Below are 21571 nucleotides of genomic sequence, written 5' to 3' on the forward strand. Positions count from 1 at the left end.
ACCCAGCTGCTAGAGACAGGGGGTTTGGGGGTTCGTGGAAGCTGCAGGATTTGGTGCTCTGTGCCCTTGAGCAGCACAGCCCCTCACTAACACCCCGGGGTGAGAAACTCCAGCACAAAATCCAGCCTGTGTCCCCAGGCCTGTGCTCAGCATCCCGTGTGCAAAGACCCAGACCCTGCCCCGCTCCTCTCCACGTTTCCCCAGGGCATGCAAGGAGTTTCCACAGCTCTTGCTTCCCTCTCAGGGAAAACGACTTGTCCCAAAGGATAGCAGCAGCTTTTAAAGCCCAAATGGAGCCTGGAGGTGACCTGCCAAAGCTGCTTGGTGGGAGAGATTTCCTGTGGGGGCAGAATGTGTCCTGTCCCTCGTGTCAGCACCTGGGTGCGCATGCTGGGCTGTCCTGGCCCCGTACCCATCCTCCAGCCGGCCAGGCCGTGCTCTCTGTGCCAGCTGCAAGCACTCAGCTCTGTGTGGAGGGGTAGCACAGGTTCCTCTGCAGAGCCCCCGAGGCCCTGCAGCACAGCACAGCCCAGTCCCCAAAGGGCCGGCAGCTCCTCAGACCCGACAGCAGCCCCTGCCAGCGCCACGCTGCTCACGCTGCGCTCTCCCGATGTGACATCGCAGCCACGCTGCAGGCTCACGGCTGGGGACAGGGATGGGGCCGGGGCACACGTGCGAGCGGGCGCTGGGCACCGTTCCCTGCCGGGCCCTGCCGGTGCCCGCGGGCACAGGGACGGTGCGAGTCCGCGGTGTGCCGGGGCTGCTGGGAGCCTGTGCTCCCGTCACACACCTGTGCGGGGATGCTGAGCTGCGGAGCCCAAAGCCTTTCCAGCTTAATGCCAGGCCCTTCCCTTGGCAGGGGAATGCCGCGTTCCCCAGGGATGACGAGCTGGGTACATAACCCAGTGTCCAGGCCGGCACGGCCGCAACGACATCACAGGAGCGGGCCGGCGCCTGGCCCGCTGCCGGCCTCTCCCCGGGCTGCAGGAACCAGAGAGGAGCCGCTTTCCTTATCGCCCTCCCGCAGCCCCCTCCGTCGCTCTCCCCTGCGGCTCCCGGCCCGGCCTCCCCCGGGTCACGCCGGGGCTTGGCAGCGGCGCGGGGGAAGCGAGCATTGTGGCTGCCCACTGCGGCCCGGCTGGAGGAGAAAGCAAGGATTTCCTGGCCTGGAGCAAGTCCTTCCCGTCTCCTCCCAGCTGCCGAGAGCCTCGGGGCTGAGGGTGGGCTGTTCCCAACAGGCTTGGGAACGGGAGCCAGCGGCCGCCCCTGCAGGGAGCCGCCGCTGAATGCGCAAGGGAAGCGGGAGGCAGCGCGGATCTGGGCGCTTCTGTTGGCAGTGCCAAAATCTCCCCCTCTGCTCCATCCTGCCCTGCTCAGGCAGAGCCTTTGGCCAGCACAGAGATGTTCCCCCTGGTGCTCGTGCATTCTCACTCACAATGGGCCACGGGGGCCGTGGCAGCTGGGTGGCCTTGTGCCATTGCACAGGGAATTTAGGCAGGGCAATTCGCCCGTCGCCAAGCTCAGCCCAGCCCCATGACAGGTCAATGCTGTGGGGATCTGTGTCCGTGCGCCACAACCCGCAGCTCCCTGTGCAGAACCAGGCAGCAGCAAACAGCCCGGCACGTCTTCCAAGGCTAAACCCTCACACAGACGCCGGGAAAAGGGGCTGTAAGAGCCCCAGCTGGGACACGGGGTCGGGCAGCTCACATACACAGCCACGTTTCTTCCTGCTCAAATGTCACTTCTCCTTCCTGCGGAGGGAGCCGCCGAGGCGGGGGCAGCTGCTGCTCCCACCCTCGAGGGCTCCTGAGCAGCCGCGTGGGCGAGGCCGCAGCTTCCGCTGTGCCACGACCTGACTGCAGGGACTGCACCTGCCGGTGGTTTTTTAGGACAAGGGCTGGTTTCCTGCTATATTTCCGTGACTGAACGTTTCCAGTCCTGGGGCTGTCACTCGTCTCCTGGCCTGGAGTATCTGCAGCACTTTGCCATGCTCTCCTTTGGCCCCTGCCCCGGGGCCGGATTAGGGATGGCACCATCCTGCCCCGGTGAAGGCTCGGCCGTGGCCATCTGGGGCTGCTTTCCACACACGGAGCTGACAGACCCTGAGCAGCACCCAGCTCCCGGCTAAGCCCTTGGCTCCGGCTCTCTCCCGGTGGAGGTCTGGTTTCTGTCCTGCCGTCTGCTTGTCCTGCCTCGCACCGAACAGTCCCCGTTTGTTCGGCCCTCGCTGCCGGCTGGAGCCGGGGCCGCGTGCCTGGGCCGCCTGTGCACAACGGCTCCTTGTTCACCGCCTCCCTCCCCGCTCGCTCCTCGCCTGCTTTAGCAATTATCCCAATTAGCTGCGCCCTCTCCTTGCTCCCCAGCTGCACCGCGGACCCTCATCCCTCCTGCTCCTCCCCGGTGGCGGCAGCGCTGCTGTGAGGAAGGGGCACCCCCGCGCCCGCGGGGTGTGGGCACCGGGGCGGTGGCTGCCACCTTCCTGGGTGGGAAACAAGCGGGCTGTGCAGAATCCGGGTGGCTGTGGTCCGTGCGGATTCCCAGGCTCTCTTCAGTTCTCTTTGGCACTCGAGGAGGGTTAGGAAGCTGTGCCGAGCCTGCCCTGCTCCCCGGGCGCGGGGGTGCAGCCAGACACCTTCCTGCGAGCCATGACCCTCGTGCCACCGCGGCTGCACCATCCTCATCCTCCCACAGCCGCCGGCTCAGTCGGAGCCGGGAGCGGGTGAAGGTTGAGGTTTCCACGCGCTGACCAAGGCCGGGGCAGTGGAGGGGACTTTCCACAGCAGTTTCCGGCAGTGCCGTGCTCCAGGGCCACCTTCTCCTCTGCTCCCTGAGCCCGCGGAGAAGCCGGAGCTCAATCCCGCTGGGCACAGGAGCATCCGTGCCGGCAGAGCCCAGCGAGAGGAGCAGGACCAGTTCCTGCGTGCCGGCAGCGCCGCGTGCATCTCCCACACTGGAAACCCAGGGCAGGCAAAGCCCCGCAGCCTCTCCCCGTGGCCACGCCAGCCCCTGCAATGGTCACAGCAGCCTGTGCAGCCCCTGCCAGCATTCCCGGGCTGCAGCCGTGCGGGGACACGACACCTTGGCAGGGGCATCGGCAGGCAGGGCCGGCACCGGGGCTGCCGCTCCCGGGATGGCTCCGAGCGCCCCGCCCGCGCTGACAGCAGCCCCGGGCTCCCGGGATTTGATCTTTACTGCTCGAGCCGGGCTGTCTGCTCCCATTTGCGTCTGCCGAGGGAGGGATGGGAGCGCCGGGCTGGCGCAGGCTGGCAGCTCCGTGCTGGCACGCAGGCAGCCGCCGGGCAGGCAGCCCCTGCGCTGCTGCAGAGCCTCCTCCGCAGCCCTGCCAGCCCCACGCCCCCTGTGCAGATCAGGGTCCTGCAGATGCCAGGGCTGGGTGAGCCCGGGCGGGTGAGGGACTCCCAGGGACCCTGTGTGCCTTGCTGGGGAACAGCCCTAGGCCTTGAGCCTGCACCTTCAAAGGCAAAACCCTTGAGCCTGCAGCCTCAAAACTGCCCCTCCTTCCCATCCATAGGACCATGATGGCCCCAGAGCGCCTGGGGGGAACTGTGGGTGCTCAATGCCCTGCAGAGCTTCCCGTTCCCCCCAAAACACACACGTGCCCCCAGCATGGACAGGGCTCATGGTGGCCCAGGTCTCTCTGGTAACCCTTGCCTTGTTCTGGGGACACAGCACAGTCCCAGTGGCACCTGACAGCTCCCGCAGCAGTCTGGATGTGCTGGGTACCCCTCCCCACTGGAGCCCTGGTTTCTGTTACATGGAATGGCCTCACCTCCCCGTGTCCACCACCACCCTGGCTCCAGTGCTCCACTTGCTTCCCCACAGCCTGCACAGGAGCACCAGGCTGCTGCAAGCCCCTTGTGCCCAAAGGTCTCCCTTCAGCCAAGGCACCGGCCAAGGAATCCCCTCTGGAGGGAGCAGAGGGGAAAGACAGACCTCGAGCTCCTCAGCAACATCCCAGCATCCTGGCGTCAGACATATTGGCCCAGGCTCGTGGAGGACTGGAGAAATCAGGGTGATGAAAACCCCAAGGCCAGATGATGCTGTCAGCCCCAGGGATCCCCAAGAGCAGGTGCAGCCCCCCCCATGCCTGCCCCGTGGGATGCAGCCCCTCCCAGGGACCCTCTGCCGTGGGTCCCACGCTCCCAGCTCCCACCCACGGTAATGCTGGGGAGTTCACCAGCTCCAGCAGCTCCTCATGCCTGACCATTCCCCTGTCCAGCCTCCCATCCCCAGGCCTGCAATTCCTGCAAGCCCTCTTCCCCCTGCTGCAGCTTTCCCACCAAGCTCTCAGACCAAGCATTGGCTCAGCTCCCCGGGCTCCGAGAGCAGCAGCAGCTCCTGCTCTGGCAGCTCCCCAGGGCCCCTCAGCCTCTGCCCGAGCAGGAGCTGTGCCCAGGGCCAGCTCCCAGCTGTGCACCCACACAAGCCCCCAGGAGGGTTACAGGCAGGCAGGGAAAACAAAACCCTCCGCTCAACGCTCGAATTCACCCCACTGACCCAGAAATGCGGCCGTGGTGCTCCACAGGAGCATGGGTTGCCCAAGCTGAGCAGAGGGGCCAGCAGGAGACCGGGGGGTGCTGCCAGCTACTGAGAGCGGGGATGGGGAGCGCATTGTGCCCTCAGGTCCTGTTGGGAGCCCCGGGACAGGCACACTGGGAGGGCAGGATCCCACCACCTGCAAGCACAGCCGCAGCCTCGGCCGTGGGGCTGCGTCCAGAGAGGGGGGCAGCAGCCTGGAGCCAGGCAGGGCTCGGTGGATCCCGTCCACTGCCTTCAGGGAAGTTTTCCTGCAAAAGCTGAAACCCTACTGCAAAAACCAACCGCTGCCTCGGTCTGGGCTGCTGTTCGGGGCTGTGTCCCAGCTGAGGCAGCGCACGGGAAGGACGAGCAGGACTGCGGGCACCGCGGCACCTGTGCCGGGACCACCGTGTCCCAACGGGCACCTCGAGGGCACAGGCGGCCGCCGCTGCTCCTCCTCCCTGACCCAATTCGTGCCTGGCCGCGGCACCCAGGCGAGCAGCGCTGGCAGGTTACGAGCGCCGGCCTCTCCCGGGGAGCCGGCACGGCAAACACTAAAAATGTCACCACAATTACAAGCGCCTGCCGCAGCCCCAGCGTCGGCACCGGAGCTGCTCCACCAGCCCAGCACCCACCCAGCCCGTGAAGGAGGGCTGGGACAGCGGCTGCATCCCAGCTCTGGCACATGCTCTGGTTTCTTCCGAGCCTCGAATCCCTCGGGCTGTTAAACCCGGCATCAGCTGTGCTGCACGGGCTGGGGGAAGGCTTCTGCAGAGCTGCTGCCATTTCAATTTCTGGGCCAGCCCTGTCCTGCTTTCCTTGGACGCAAGGTGTTTTCTGAAGGAAATGGGTCTTCTTTGCACCCTCTCACCCTGAAATGCAGCTCTAGGTCTTTCTGGTCACCCTTGGGGAGCTCCAGACCCCCTGCCTCATTCTCCAATAGCACTGCGGGACTGGGAGGGAGTTTCTGACGTGGCTGTGCTGCTGTGGGGTCACCAACCAGATGTGAACTTCTCCTTCTCCAGGGAGTCCATGGGACTGTGCCTACCTGGGGCTGTGGAAGATGCAGCCTCAGATGAAAAAGGGGGCTCTGATGGGGGTAGGGGCCCCACTTGCCTCATCGGGCCTGTGGCTCAGAGTGTGACCAGTGTGTAACTCTGGACCTCTTGCAGAGCAGCTTTGAAGGACATCCCACCACCCCACTGTGCCCTGGTCTACTGTTCTCAAAGAGAAAAAGATTTTCCCTGTGTAGCTGTAGGGAAATACATCTGGAATTTCCCACGTCCTCGTTTATGGCTGTGGATCCCCATCCCCTCTCCCTCCTCTCAGGAGATAACTGTGGAGAGCAGTACATTTTCCATGGGTGCTCTTTTCTGGCAGCTGAGGAGCCCCAGGTCTGCAGGCAGGGAGTTGGTGGGGAGGCCAATGAAGGTCACCACATCCAAGGAGAGGATGTGGTCCCTCTGGTCCTGGCCCCTTCACCTTCCCCCAGCCCTGTGCACCCCCTTCTCCTAGTCCTCACTCCTGCTCAGTGCAGCACCAGCAAGGTGGGCCCTCTCCTCACACCCAGGGTTCATAGAAATGGCCACAGTATTAATCACTAATAGTAAAAATAATGATTAATCCCCTTGGAATCTGTTGGAGCTTTAGGAACATCTGTAACTTTCACGCTGATTAGAGTACCATGTGTGCATCTCAAGGTTTGTGTGTGGCTTCAGACACTTTGGGGATCTTCTGAGCATCACTTCTCTCATGGTGGGGTCTCTGTAGACAGCTGCAAGCCTAGAAACCAGACCCTGAAAGCTCCCCCACCATGGCAGTAGGATTGCACTGCAAGAGCATCAGTGGTCACGTCCTGACCACCAGCAGCCAATCCACACAGTGCTTTAAACAGCAGCCAGGGAAGAGCTCTGCGGCAGCTGGGGCATCCTTCAGCTACCAGCTGGCTACAAGAGATTCTGCTGCTTCCTGGCAGTTATTTCAGTAGCATCCCTCCTTCAAAATGGTGTTTGCTCTGCCTGGGCAAGCTGCACAGACAGCTGCTCTGGTGGTTTTGGTGGAGCATTGTGGCCCATGAGAGCTGCCCTGCTCTCCTCTTCTGACAGGGTCTGTGCTGGGCCACCTCAGCCAGCCCTGGAGGGTCTCAGCTTGGGATGGGGCAGACTGTGGCACTTAGGGTCCCTTCTCCTGGTGCTGTAGCCCGGGAAGGAGAGGCAATCCCAAGGGGATGTGAGGATGAAAACACGGGGTGTGGGTAGCATGTCCGTCCCTCGCAGCCAGGCCAGGCCGGGTTGTCCCTGTGGCCAGGGCTGGCCCTGGCACTGGGGCTGCCCCGCACAGACCTGCAGAGAAAGCTGCTCTCTGCAAAGCTGGGGATGAGCTCATGTTTTTGTGGGTGAATTATCTGTGTGATGAGTGATTCACTAGAACAAGATCGGTGTGAGAAACAGACAGGATTTTGGGAAGGGCTGTGGATGTGTGCGGGACCTGGACAAGCGAACTTGGTGACAAGGGCAGCAAGGAACTAAGAAAGGCGGCCTGAGGTGCTGCCACCAGGAGCATGGACAGCATGGATGGGGGCCTGGATGGGGACAGGAAGGTTTGGCACGCACAGAGCTTCCAGCTCACCCAGGTAGGGTGGAAAGAAAAGCCTCGGGTGCCATCACAGCACAAGGCTGGCACCGAGTGAGAGCAGGGCCATCCTCTCAGAACGGGTCCTTCCCACCAGTGCTAGAGGTCCAGAAGGGCAATAAAATCCTGGGCAAACAAGTGGATGGCTGAGCAGGTGATGGCTGATGATGAAGAAGCAATTTAGGACCGAATTATCTTCTGGCTTTACCGTTCATCTCAGCAAAGCCTGGTCAGCAATGTTACAGCTCCCAACACATTTACATAGCAAAGGTTTTGAACTGATCCAGTCAAGACACTGGAGAGGAATGAGTTTTGCAGAAAGAAGCTGTGGTTTCACACAAGGCCAACACCAGCTGGATTACAATAAATTCCTGATTATAAACAGCAAAACCTTGGTCATCTGGGACACATGAAGGGAATCCACTGGCAAAACTACTCCTGCACATCTGTGCAAGGAGAGCTGGACCCAAGGACAGCAGGTACAACTAAGCTAAGGAGCAACCTCTGAACCCAAAACTGTGCTTGGCCTGCTGACAAGGTCTCTGAAAATGGTAAAATACATCAGTGCTGCTTGTAAAACCCAGGAGAGCACCCATAGCACATCAGCACAGCTCAGAAGGCGTTCTAGGGATATCCACATGCAGCCAAAATATGTACATTTATGATAGCACCCAATGCCATAGGTTTTTATAAAAGATAATGCAACATGTGTGTTTATATGCCAAAGTTAGGTGTTAAACCAGGAGTGAGAGGCAAGACCCAAAGGCAGAGGTGGCCATGGGGCTGGGGTTTGGTAGGGTCATCACACAAGTCTGAGCCACACAGGCCCAGACAAGATGGAAGGTCTGAGTTTTGAATGATGAGATTATTTCAGTTTGGGTAGAAAGCAGAGATCTTGGTGGACCGCCTCAGCAGAGGAAAGGGAAAGCTCTGCACTGAGCATGCGAAGCAGAGACGGAGCCGTTGGGGCAACAGGAAGATCCCAGCGCCTTGGCACAAACACGCTCTTATTCAGCAGAAAAGATGCCCAACGTAATTTATGATTATTTTTAAATAGAGCTGTTGCTTAACTCATGGAATAGCAGCATAATAACACCGTGTAGCTGGGTCAGCACAGGGATGCCATATGAATTAATAACAGAAAATAGCTCGTGCTCGCTCACTTCCTGCAATTTCCTCTGCTCAGTGAGCTCAAGCGTAAGATCTCAGCTCTCGCTATCTGCACCCAGGCACGTTAGAGGGAAGGAGCACCTGACACAGGAGGATGGGGAAGATTAAGGGAATCCCTGTTTAGCAGTGTTAGAGTGCCAGGCAGCAGCAGCCTCGTACTGATTTCGGCAGGTGAGCAGATCAAAGAATGGCACTTAGAGGGACTAGAGGCATTCAAAAATCCCTTATCCGGGAAGAGAATCTCAAAGACTAAAAACTCAGTCATTGTCAAGAAGGGAGCAGGTATTTCCAGGTGGAGGTGATGCTGCAGGGTCCCCAGGGAGAACCACTCTCAAGGGTCAGTCTGGTCTGGGAATGATCACAACTGAGCCCTTGGGGTACCAGAGGATCCTTCTGCCCCGGTGACTTTGGTTATCTCTTCCAGGTCAGGAAGAGATGCACCTGGGCGTGATTTTTAGCATCATTGCCTGAAGTGTGGGTGAGAAGATCATCTATGGGCTGCACAAGGCCTGGCAGAGCTGTGAAATTGTAACCTCCAGCTCCTGTGTCCATCCCACTGATGGCAGGGCCAGAGGACAGTGATGGTGTGAAGACAGTGTGCTGTGTGGACACGACACGGCTCCAGGACCACGCAGACCCTTGTTACAGGGGCTGGGTCTGTGCTGCAGCAGGGCTGGAGGGTTAGCAAGCAGGGCTGGGCAGGGTAATCTTCAGGGAGGCCATCAAAGTCCAGGCACAATCCTGGAGGAATCTAAAAATCTTAAAAGCAGCAATGGGCGACACAAGCAGGGAAACCCCAGCAGCACCCAAAGGAGCCTGGTGAGCCCCCATCAGCATCCTGCTCCAGCCAGGGCTGGGTGGAGTGGAGTGGGTTTGGACTGGAGTGTGCACATGCCTGGGCCACTGTTTCTGGGGTCGGGGCATGGCAGCTGGAGGGCTCTGTGTGGGGCTGCCTGCTTATTTGTCCATTTGCCTGTGGGGTCCCCATTCTGGAGGCACCCACAGCAGAGGGAGAAGGCAGCCTGGCCTCTAGCATCTGCCAGGGGACATCCATGCCTCTCACATCTGCGGGAGCCAGGAAGCATGGAACAGGAGTCATCTGCTCGGAGCACCCTGGGGGGTGTTCCCAGCCTGTGGGTCCTGTCTGCCTGTTCCACCGTGGGGGTCACACCAGCAAGCCCACGGCTATGAGTGATGCTCCCCAGTGCTCTGCAAGGACCTGTCAGCATTGCTGGGACCCAGTGGTCGTGTGACCCCCGCACCCACCACGCTGAGCCCACCGTGTCCCCAGGGACCAGTGACCCCTGTGCCCAGGTGCCCTTGAGCTCGGCAGGGACTGGGGGGCTTTCAGGGGACCCCCTCTGCTCCCCCGACAGCCGGTGGCCATGGATCCCAGGGGACACGGTGGGGTGATTCGGCAGTGGGAAAAAGCAGTGGTGGGGGAATTCCTGGCGGACCTCTTCCCAGCCCCGAGGGCTGCAGGGGCTGCTGGCAGGGCCCTGCTCCCCGATGCTGCCCCACAGCCGCGGAGCCGCTTCCAGCGGCGCCGATGCTGAGTCACCGCGGGCCCCTCGGAACGACCCGCGGCGGCCCGGCCGGCGGAGAAGGAGCGGAGCCGCAGGGAGGCTTCGGGAGCGGCTATGGGGAGAGGGGGTGCGGGGCAAGAGGGGCTGTGGGGTGGGGGAGCGGGATATGTCGGACGAGGGGAGACGGTCGGGGCAAGGAGGAATGTGCGGGGAGGGGGCCGTGCGGGGCGGATGAAGGGGCGCGGAGGGGGAGGGCGCGGGGCAAGGGGGGTACGGGGCGGGGAGGGGGCGTGCGGGGAGGTGGGGGTGCGGGGCGGGGAGGGGGTGTGCTGGGCGTCAGGCGCTGCGGCCGGCGGGCCCCGGCGCTGCTGAGCGAGAGAAATGTGAGGCGGCTGCACCACTGCGGCGGCACTGCGGGCGGCGGCGGGAGCGCGCAGCAGCGCCCGCGCCGCCGGGCCCCGGGAACGGCGGGCACGGAGCCGCCGCTGCCTGCCCGCCGCTGCCCGCCGCTGCCTGCACCTGCCGAGGGGCACGGGGGGGGCCCGGCGCCAGCCCCCCGCAGCCTGCGCTGCCGGCCGGGGGTGTTGCATCAGCCCCGCGCCGAGCCGGGGTCCGCGGCCGGGGGCGGCGGGGGGAGCCGGGGGAAGGCACGAAGGAGCCCCCGGAGCGGCAGCGGCGGTACCTGCCGGTTCCCCCGGCCGCCGGTCCCCGCCGAGCATCCGGAGCGGCCCGGCGCCGCCGGCCCCGGCCTCCGTGCGCGATCCCCTCCCCGCGCCGTCGCGGCCGCGGCGGGAGCAGGCGGCGGGGCCGGGGGGAGCGGGGCCGGGGGCGGCCCGGCCGACCGGGACCGGCCCCGCGGAGCCGCGCCTCGGAGTCGCCGGCATCCCCGGGGAGCCGCGCCTGGCCGGGGCAGCGCCGCATCCCTCTGCCTCCGGGATAACCTCCGCCGCTCGGGCCTGCGGAGCCGCGCCGGGCACGGAGCGGGGGCTGGCGGCTGAACACGGACCCCTGCCCGGGGCCAGCGCAGGTAACGGCGGGCAGGGCCGGGGGGGTGACCCTGCGGGCGTGCGGGAGCGCACGTGTGTGCGTGCGGGGAGCGCTTGTGTGCACGGGCGTGCGCTCCGCGGGGCTGCGAGCGTGCGGCAGGGACGCGTGTGGCTGGGGATTGCGGTGGGAGATTGGGGAGGAGAGGGTGCTGGGGAGGTCTGTGTCACCTCCGAAGCCATGGGAATGCGGGGTACGGAGGGGGATGTGACACCTCAGAAGTGATGGCGATGGCGGGGACCTGTGTCACCCCAGAATTGATGGGGATGTGGGGTACGGAAGGGGCTCTGTCACCCCCTAAGCGATGGGGATGGCGGGGGGCTGTGTCACCCCAGGGGCGGTGGGGGTGCAGGGTGCTGCGCCAGGGCTGTGCGTGAAGGGGTGTGACAGAACGAGCGTGGGAACGCGGTGACAGTGCGTGGCACTGTTGACCACCCGGCTCGCTGTGCTCGTGGGCGCTGCGGGTGACCGCCTAAGCGGGAGCTGAAGGCAGAGCCCCCGGGGCTGCTGCTGTGTGCGAAGGGGGGTGGGGAATATGCGCTGCTTGTGGGGTGCGGGGTGCAGGATGTGGGGTGCAGGATGTGGGCCCGTGGTGGGGAATGAAAGAGGCGAGGCCTCCCTCCGCAGGGCAGGATGCTTGCGGGACTCCAGTGCTGCCAGGGCATGGCCCCCGGGACACCCCGTCTGGGGCTGGGCAGGGATCCAGCCCACCCTCGCAGGCCTCAGGCACCCGGGGCTGAACCCCCACGGTCTCTCTTCATCCCCAAAGGCTGCTGCTGCTGGAAGCAGATGGCCCCCTCGGGCCCCCTCCGCCAGGCCTGGCAGCGCCCGGCAGGAGCAGGCATCCCTCTAACAGGATTTGCAGCGTGATGGAGGAGAGCGCCTTCGCCCTTCTCGGAGGAGAGCTGGGCTGGCGCAGGGGCTGCTGAGGGAGAAAATGGCCTCGGGCTGGCTGCGTGCCCCCCATCTCCTGCCCGCAAACGTGGCCTGTCCTCTCCATCAGCTCCGGGACAAGCTGTGGAGGAGGGGGGAGAGGAAGCTGGAGGGAGGGATAATAGCAGGGACAGATCAGGAGCAAGCGATGGAGGTAAAAATAGATCCACTGAGCAGAGGAGGGGCTAAACGTGAGAGAAAACCCTGAGCAGAGGCAGGTCGGTGGAGGAACCCCTTCGGGAGGGGCCCTGCAACCCAGCCGGGCTCTGGGGGACCTGCCCTCCCACCCTCAGGGCAGAGGGGGGTCCCGGGACCCCACGCTCGGGGCCGCCGAGGGGATACCTGGGGGGAAGGAAATACCTGCCTGCTCCCACTTCCGCAGCCCAAGCACGCGGGCGGATGGACGAGACCTGCAGGGCTCGGTTGCCAAATTGCCGGGATGCAGGCGGGCACGCATCCCGAGAGAGCGCTGGCAGGCGATAGATCCCTGAAGAGCCTCGGATCCAACCCCCTCTCACTTTTCATTTCCAGCAAGCACGAAGCTGAGCTGGGGACAGAGGTACCACCGGGGACCGAGGGGACAAGGTGTGTGGTGTCCTGGCCTCAGCCAAGGTGAGCTGCCCTCCGGCACGGGATGTGCCCTGAGCCCCTGCCCTGTGGGAGCTCCTGGTGACGGCAAGTGGGAGAGCCGGGAAGTCAGAGCAAAGGAATTTGCAAACGCATTCTTCAGCGCCACGAGGATCCCACTGCATGTAAACAGGAATAGAGGCCGGGCTGGGGTGAAGTGAGAGCTGCCTCCAGTTCTGCAAGACCCTCCCTGGACTCACCTGCCCTGGGCAGTGCCCAGTGCCACCATCCCCAAATTACTGTTCCCGACTGCAGCTGATCCGCTGTGGGAAGTGGCAGCAAAGGCGAAGAGCAGGGCTGCTGAGTGACTGCCAATGTCACGTTAACATCCCGGCGAGCCGACGCTTTGATCACCCGCCCAAGAGCATCTCGAAGCAGGCAGGATGCCACTGTGAGAGCTGCCTTCTCCTGCCTGCCTCAGCCTCGTGCCTGGCACCCTTGGGACTGGCTGCAGAAGAGGGGCGCGGGCCCGCTGGCGCTGCCCCGTCCCCCCAGGATGCGCTCCCGCACCAGCTGCTGCTCCCTGTGCTCCTGCTCCGCGGCCAGACCGAGATTGAAAGCTCAGCAGGCTGCCAGCATGTTTTAGCCTCATGCAGGCGTCCCTCAGAGACCCCAGAGCAGTGGACAGTAATGTGAAAACGATACTCATGTCGTGTCTGAAAGGGCAACAGGTCATCATTAAAATGGAGGCGATGAAGATCATCCACCCGGAGAAGTTCTCGGAGCTGCAAGCGTCGCAGCCGCGCTACGCGCCCGCCCCGCGCCGCGAGCCGCCCCTCGTGGCCAAGCGCGCGTGGCCCTCCGAGTCCGAGATCATCGTCAACCAGGCGTGCGGGGACATCCCTGCCTTGGACGCCGCCCCCGGGCCCCTGCCGCTGCCCCGGACTCCCCCGCTGCCGCGGCGCGAGCGCGGCTACCAGGGCCAGCGCAAGGGCAGCTCCGAGGTCTGCTACCACCGGCAGCCGCCGTCGGACGAGGTGATCGTCAACCAGTACGTGCTGCACCCCTCGACGCCCTGCGAGCCCCTGGAGTGCCCCACCTGCGGCCACATGTACAACTTCACCAACAAGCGGCCTCGCATCCTCTCCTGCCTGCATTCGGTGTGCGAGGAGTGCCTGCAGATCCTCTACGAGTCCTGCCCCAAGTACAAGTTCATCTCCTGCCCCACCTGCAAGCGGGAGACCGTCCTCTTCACTGACTACGGGCTGGCGGCGCTGGCTGTCAACACCAGTATCCTGAACAGACTGCCGGCCGAGGCCCTGGCTGCCAACCCTGTCCAGTGGAGCAGCGACACCGACCGCAGCTGCTACCAGACCTTCCGCCAGTACTGCGGGGCCGCCTGCACCTGCCACATCCGGAACCCGCTGTCCTCCTGCACCATCATGTGAGCCCCGCTCCCCGCCCGCTCCTCCGCAGCGGGGCACGGCGGGCGGGACAGCGCAGCCAGCGCCACGGCCGGTCCCCTGTCCCCTCTCTGCCGGTGGCACAGCCAGGGAATGCTCTAACACTCACCACGGCCAAGGATGTGGGACTGGTGTCCTTGCCAGCACTCTCGGGGGGCAGTGGGGTTGCTGGGACCCGGCAGCAGCCCCCTGGTCACCAGTGGTGCCCGGGGAGAAGGACGCTGGCACGGGGAGCACATCTAGAGCATCCAGGGTCTGCAGCTCCCCTGGCCCTGCGGCGGGTGCTCCCGTGGTGCATCGAGCATCTCACCGTGCTCCTTCCCCGGGCGCCCCTCCCTCCTCTCTCCCCGGCTCTCCCAAGAGCGGATGCTGGGTCCCAGCTGGAGTGACACCCTCCCCATGGCCGGCAGCAGCAGCACAAGAAGCCCTGGAGATGCATGGTGCCACACTGGGCCACCCTCCCAGCACAGGAAGTGAGGACAGGTCCCCAGCTGCCCCTCCACCCCCTCTCTGTAAGTTATTTGCCAAAGCTTTCATCTCAGTGGCCACGCCGCCATGCGTCCGAGTCTCAGTAGCCACAGCAAGCTGCCACACCGGCCCCTCGGATGCCAGCAGACATGTCCTCCGCAGGCCCTTGAGGAAAGCTCCACTTTGTCCTCGTTTTGGAGGATTCTTGTTTTTCCCCATCCATCCCTGGCCACCCCATCCCAGGCCACTACGTGTTCACAAAGGCATTGAGCTGTGCCCGTTCTCTGCCCCTCCACTCGGGACCCACACCTATGCCCCATGGGATGGCTCAGGAGGGTGGCACGGGGTCCAGTACCCCAAATTGCTGACTCCAGCAAGGGGATTTGACTGGGCAGGGGGACTGAGGTCTGGCTCCTGCCCACAGTCCCTTCCCCAGAGCAGCACCTCTGCTCTGACCTCTGTGCGGAGGGGCTGGCAGGGCAGCAGCCTTGCTGTCTCCAAAGCACCTGGAGGGGTAAGTTTGCTGCCAAAAAAGCAAAAAAAACAAAACAAAAACAAAACCAACAAAAAAAAATAAAGAAAAAGCCATAATTTCGGGTGCTCCTATGGGGCTGAGCACCACAACCTGGCATGGCCATGGCACCAGGGGCACATGCTGCCCAGTCCCAGGGTGTTGGGTGAGCCTGAGGGGTCCCAGAACCCTGCATCCTAGAGGAAACAGCAGCCCCTGGCACTGGCCAAAGCCCAGCATCCATCCAGGGAGAGGGGCCAGTTCGTGCCCCGTCGCGTCCTGAGGGAACGGGCGATGCCGCTGGCGCAGCCCCAGGACCGTTCTGCCCCCGGTGGAGAACGGCACCGGTACCGTCTCTGTGTTGCTCTGCCAATGCCTCCCGCTGCTGGTTGTGACCATGATCATGTTTTATACCCGGCCTTGTTCTGACCCCCATCAGTCTCCCCAATAAAGATTATATTGGAACGAAGCTGGAGTCCGGGGGTGCGTCACTGCGGGCAGGAGTGGGGTGACACACGGGGATGTGCCATGGCCCTGCTCCATCTGTGGGGTAGGCTGGGGGGCAATACCCATGTTACAGCTTTCCCCTGGGCTGGCACCTCTTCCTCCAACCGGGTTTTCAGCTCTGATGGAGCTGTGTCTCCTCCCTGCCCAGCCCCTACACATGGCTGGGCACCTTGGGGGATCCTGCCCAGCTTGGCAAGGGGTCCCCAGTCACACCAAGAGCCCTCAAAAACCCACTGGATGTTCCCCTTCTCCCCAGGTGATGTGAGATACCGGGGGGAGGATGTGCCATTTGGTGGCACCTGCTGTTGAAGGGAGCTGGGCAGGGAAATGGGCCGTGCTGGGCTCCCCTTGCCCTGCTCTCGTGAGGCAGCTGCACCCAGGGGCCCCTCTCTGCACCATCCCCACAGCATACAGGAGTTGCCCTGGGGCTGGCATGCACCTGGCAGCACCAGCACATGGCACCCATTGCCTGCCCCAGTGGACCCCAAGACTGGACTCCTGTCAGAGCAAGGAATCTGCAGCAGAAGCAGCTGGGGTGATGATCCCAGGAAAAGCAGCTCCTCAGGGCAAGCTGTACACGCTGGCTGGTGTGGGCACATCCAGTGCCAGCCCCCAAATTTCCCATCCTCTGGGAGCAGTAACTGTCTCTGCCCTCTGCTCTGGGCCAAGGTGGAGCATCTGCTTCCAAAGCAGCAGCACATCCAGGAGGGGGCAAGGGTGGCTGCAGACCCCTTTTCCTTGTGTGCTGGTTCCCATCCCAGGGGGGTTTCTATGCCTGGAAAACAGAACCACGTCCCAAGTCCATGGGCGCTGAATTACAGCACCAGTAACGCAGCCGGTGCCTCCCCCGTCCCCGAGGGTGCTGCAGCTGTGTCCTGTCTCCCTGTCTTTACCAATATCTCCACCCTGCACTCACATTCCACCATCCTTCACGCAGCCTTGGCACAGTGTGGGGGTCTCCTGGTGGCTGCAGCAACTCCATACTGAGCCAAATGATGCGGCTGCTTGGGGGAGTCGGGGCAGCCCCACATGCAGGATGTGCATCTCCATCACCCCAAAGGCTCGTGCCAAATCTGGGATAAAGAACCCCGACACCCCAAAAGCTCATATTAAATCCAGGCTGAGCATCTCTGTCCCTGAAGACACTGAAGCTGTGAGCCAGCAAGACCAGAGGTGGCAGCAATTTTGCCCTCAGTAGGAATTTACCCTTTTTATTACGTAAGGACAAAGGGTACAATGTGTTCTCCCCTACTCTCACGGCACCTCTTGGGCACAGAGTAAATTTAAAACTGCTAATTTGATTTTGAGTTGCAATTAAGGAAGAAATAGGGCCTTTCAGGAGCAACTACTGGGTGAGAGCCCATTTCTCCTGCCCTATTAACCTCGAATAAGCACTTGCTGGAAGAGGGGCCAGGTTTGGTGCAGAGGACAAGGACATGGGGTGGTGCCAGCCCTTGTGTCACAGAGGCAGGTGAATTAAAAGTCTTTCGCATCCCCTAAAATGCTCCCATGGCCATTCTGAGCTTTTGCCTCCACGCTAAGTTTTTGAAGATCTCCAAGTCCTACGAGCTGCCTAAGCATGGCCAGGACATTGCTGCGGGAGCAGGTTTGGCCACATTAGAGCAGAGATGCTCCCAGACGTTCCCAGGTGAGCTGGTTGTAAAATCTCCTTCAGCATCTGTCCCAGGCTAGGATGAAGCTCTGGGCTCTCCCAGTGTCCAGTTTGGCCCGTGATAGGAGAAGGGACGTGGGGAGTTAGATTACTCCTGGGTATGACCCTTTTCCCAAATGCCCTCATTTTGGGTGGGAAGCACCAGTATTGGGCTGGTTTGGGCTCGGCCTTTGGCATGGGTTCAGGGTATGGTGTTTGCCAGTCATTCTCCCCAGAGTTAAGAAGCATTTGGACAACGCTCTCAAGCACAGGGTGGTGTTGTTGGGGTGTCTGTGAACGGCCGGGAATTGGACTGGGTGATCCCGATGTGTTCTTTCCAACCTGGTGCATTCTGTGATTATGTGAAAAGCATCTTGGTGCCCGGGACTCAGGGCTGGGGCTGCTCTGCTCCTGCAGGGGACAGTGGCAGCGCTGGGCAGTGCCCAGGCCAGTCCCTACGTGGTGGCCCCACCACCCCCATCCTGCCCCGAGGTTGCACAACAGGACCAGTTCCCCATGGATGCAACCAGCGGGAGGATCCGGCCGCGGCGCAGTCGAGGCTGTGCTGGGGAATGGGGCAGCCCTTGCCCGGCTGCAGGGAGGCGGCTGAGCAGCAGGATTGTGCGCTCCTTGGACACACGCAGCCTCAAACCTCGCCCCGGAGCGGTCACACCCCGAACGGCCGTTTCAGCAGAGGAAGACGCTTGCGAAGTGCCAGCACCCGCTTTCACAACGGCGCAAGGATAATGGGTGGTGGCACGGAGCCCGAGAGGCTGTGGCAGGTCCCCAGGGCAGTGCTGGCCCCGCGGCTGGCGAGGGACTGCTGAGCTCGGGAGCTTTCTTGGGGTGAAATCCAGGAGAGGGCTGGCTGCAGAGCACCAGCTCCATGTCCCCTCCCCGTGCCGGCCCCATGGCCGCTGGCCCTCTGGTCACACTCCCAACGGGTGCAGGGTGGGGACATGTCCCCAGAGTGGGGGGCTGAGTGGAGATGGGCGGGTGCTGCTGGTTGTGGTGCCATTGGGATGAGGATGCCTCTAGCCAGAGCAGGACTCAGGTGAGACACGTTGGGCTGCAGTGGGAGAAGCCAGGAGAGAACGGGCAGGTCCCTGCAGGGATGGGCACAGCCAGGTCACTGGTCTGGGGACAGCACATCACCCGGTGCCAGCAGCTGGGGGATGCAATGAAGCACTTGGGATGGTGCAATGGGGTGTCAGGGGCTTGGGAGAGGGGACGAGGCTGCAGGTGGGGAGGTTGGGTGGGCTTGGAGGGCTGTGCTGGAAGCTGTGCCCACAGCAGGAGCCCTGCATCAGCCCTGGGTCAGCCCTGTCAGCCCCAGCCCTGCTCACCATTATCTTAGGGTGCTAAATATAACCCAACCCTGGGAGTGGACTTTTCAGCCCGGCTCCACATCACCCACAGGGTTCATCCCACACCACAGCCCCCAGGGACCCCCTTCTGGGGGGGATGGAGGTGTCCTTCAGCTTTCAGCACCCAGAGGTACCAACAGCTGGCTCAGAGAGCACAGGAGTGCTCAGGGTGTCCAATGGGGGCAGCTCTGGCCTGGTTCACCTCAACAGCCCCACACAATGTAGAGCAGGGACACGAGGCTCCCACATGGTGACAGGGTCCCCCGGGTGTCTGAGCACCCCCTCCCCACAGGCTCCATGGAGCCAAAAATGCCCCAGCCAGGGCCAAACTGGCACTTCTCCTGATGGAGCTGCTCCACTTGGTATAAATAAATATTCCTTGGTGCCACCAGGGCTGGGGGGACCCACCTGCTTCTGCCTGCTGACCTGACCTGTTTTGGGGTGCTTCAGCGCTTTGCCAGAGCAGCCCATGGCAGCGCTGATGCTGAGTGGAACCAGTGTCCTGGCAAAGCCCACAGCCCCAGTCTCTGCCCTCCTGGGAACAAGGACATGGGGTTTCTGTGGGGCTGTGTGGGCACAGCAGTGCTCGCTAGCTTTGCACCCCCCCAGCTTCTGGGCAGGAGGAAGGGGAAGAGGGTCGGGAGACTGGCACCCTGTGGTCTGTCCCCCACAGCCACAGCCCTGGGGAGGTGACTACAGGGTGTTCCCGGGGAGAAGGGCAAAGCCAGCACATGGGGATGGTTGCACAGGCCCAGCACAGCCAGGCAGAACAGGGCACAGCAGCGTCACCAGCCCCTCAGCAGGGCTGAGCTGAGTGGGACAGACAGGGGTGACAGCACAGGGAGGGGGAACTGGCCTGGAGTCAGCACAGAGCCTTGGCAGGACACCCAGAGGAGGCCAGCAGTGACAAACAGACTGCAGCACATTCCAGGCTGTGGAGGTGGGTGTCAGCACCCCTGAAATGGAATCCCGGGGGGTCTGACAACTCCCTGCAACCCAACACCAGCCCAAAGGCGGCTGAAAGCCTTGGGGGATCCCCATCCCTGTCCCCGTGGGGTACACGTTTCCCCAAGGAGTGTGGAGGAACAAAGGTGCAGAGCAGCCACACCGTGACCTGGACATCACCTGGCTGGCGCATGGCTCCCACATGAGCCAGCAGCCAAAAGCAGAGCCCAGATCCTGCTCACCCCTGGGACACTCCTGATGGCAGCTCCCATGTGGGCACAGCCCCGGTGCCACTCACCACAGGCTCCTCCACCCGTGTATGGCAGGGACAGAGCTGTGTTTGCTCACTTATCTCCCCAGAGGGCATGGTCTGAGCACGGGCTGGCACAGCTCGGCTGGGCTGGGAGGTGTCTTGGTGGAGCATACACCCCTTGTAGGGTGGCTGGGGACCACTGGCTGTGCCCACACCCTCCTTGTTTCCCTCCTGGTCCCCAAGGGGACATGCCCAGCCCAGGCCCTGAACTCAGCTGGACACGGCTGTGGTACAAACACAGGCTGTATTTTCAGTCCATGCTGGGGGATCCCAGCCCGTCTGTCCTGGGTGCAGGTGGCACAGTCCATGGCACAGTCCATGGCACAGCCAATCGCACAGCCCTGCTCTGCCCGCAGAGCCTCTCTGGTCCCCAGCCCCCAGGCCAGGGACGTGCCCCAGCGCAGGAAGGGCTCCCACTCCATCCGCCCCTTGGCTGCGGCAGTGATGTGTCACCTGGTGCCCCCGTGCAGATGATGCCCAGCTCCAGGGTCGCCTCCCTCCGCTGCCTGCTCCTGCTCCTCCGCTGCCTCACCTGCTCTGGGCTCACTGGCAGTGCCAGGTGTCCCAGGCACCAGGGTCACAGGCTGGCTCCCAGCTGGCACTACAGCCACGGGCAGAGCCGGAGCTGGGCTCCTCTCCTCACACACGCCCAGCCTGAGGGCACAAAGCCAGCGCTATTTGTCCAGGATGAGGAAGAGCATCACCATGAGGACGATGGGGAGGAAGATGAGGAGCAGGCTGAGCATCTCGGCCGCCAGCAGCAGCGCCAGCAGCAGGAGGTAGCAGCAGCGGCAGCGCCGCTCCAGCCGGGCCAGGGCGCGGATCAGGCAGGGCGGGTACCGCACGCAGGGCAGGCACCCGAACATGCGGCTGGTGTGGAAGCGCACCTGGAAGCGATGCTCGAGGGCGCCGGCCAGGCCCGGGCGCCGGGGCGGCAGGGCAGGGGGCCGGGAGGCGGCCAGGGCGCCGGGGGAGCCGGGCTGGGCATGCAGCAGGAGCAGCTCCTCTTGCAGCTTGCAGATCTCCCACTCCAGCATGGGCGTCTTCTGGCGGCAGATGGGGCAGCGCACGCGGCCGAGCTCGGCGCCGGTGGCCGTGTCCATGATGGCCCTCAGGCAGGCCCGGCACAGGCCGTGGTTGCAGTTCAGCACGGCCGGCTTGTGCCGCTGCTCGTCATAGGGCTCCGTGCAGATGGGGCACTCGTCCTCGCTGCCCGCCGGCACGGGGCACGGCTCCGCTGCCACCGCCACCCCATCGCTCGATGCCTCCTCCGCCTCGCCGAAGAGGCTCAGGACGGAGCCGGAGAGTCTCTGGAAGCCGGGCGATGGGCTCTCCCCGCGGGGCAGCGCGGGGCCGGCAGCGGGAGCGGCCCGCCCCGCAGGCAGGGAGGCACCGCGGGCCGGCGGCTCCTCATGCCCGGGCAGGAGCGGCTCCCTGGCATCCTCCGCCGGTGGCACCTCCCAGCATCCCCGGGCAGCAGCAGACGCCTCTCCACAGCGTCGGGACGGCTCCCCGGGGTCCCCCGACCCCACGGTCTCGCTGTCGTCCCGCCGCCTGGCACGGCCTTCCCCAGCGGCCTCCTGCACGGGCGGCGGGCCGGGTTCTGCCTTCTCGCCCGCCGCCGGCTCCATCAGGGGGTCCGGAGCAGCCGCCCCGCCCGGCCCGCACCCGCCGGGGCCCTTCGGGGCTGGGTGCGGGACGTGGGTGTCGCTCCAGGGCAGGAGGCTCCTTCAGCAAGGCTGCCTGAAGGGTTTGAAGGCAGCAGCGTCCGCACAGAGTCCCAACATCCCTCCGGTGCGGTTTGGGGCGTCTTCCCAGACCGGCGGGTCAGGAGCCTCTGACGGCGGCTGCAGCCCCATCACCCTCACCGAAAGGCCACCCAAGAGGGGCAGCACCGTGAGCATCCAACAGCCTCCTCGTCCTCTTCCTCCTCCCC

At 63.5% G+C, this 21571-nt stretch overlaps 1 protein-coding gene across 1 annotated transcript; it reads left to right on the forward strand.

The window, feature by feature from the left end:
• Positions 1-10751: 10751 nt before the first annotated feature.
• On the forward strand, positions 10752-15321 carry RNF208 (ring finger protein 208). The gene is made up of 2 exons (XM_040083689.2): positions 10752-10893; positions 12375-15321. The coding sequence occupies exon 2, from the start codon at positions 13061-13063 to the stop codon at positions 13856-13858; it is 798 nt and encodes a 265-aa protein (XP_039939623.1). The 5' UTR covers positions 10752-10893; positions 12375-13060; the 3' UTR covers positions 13859-15321.
• The last annotated feature ends 6250 nt before the right edge of the window (positions 15322-21571 follow it).

Source organism: Hirundo rustica, chromosome 20 (assembly GCF_015227805.2).
Source record: "Hirundo rustica isolate bHirRus1 chromosome 20, bHirRus1.pri.v3, whole genome shotgun sequence".
Lineage (NCBI taxonomy): Eukaryota > Metazoa > Chordata > Aves > Passeriformes > Hirundinidae > Hirundo > Hirundo rustica.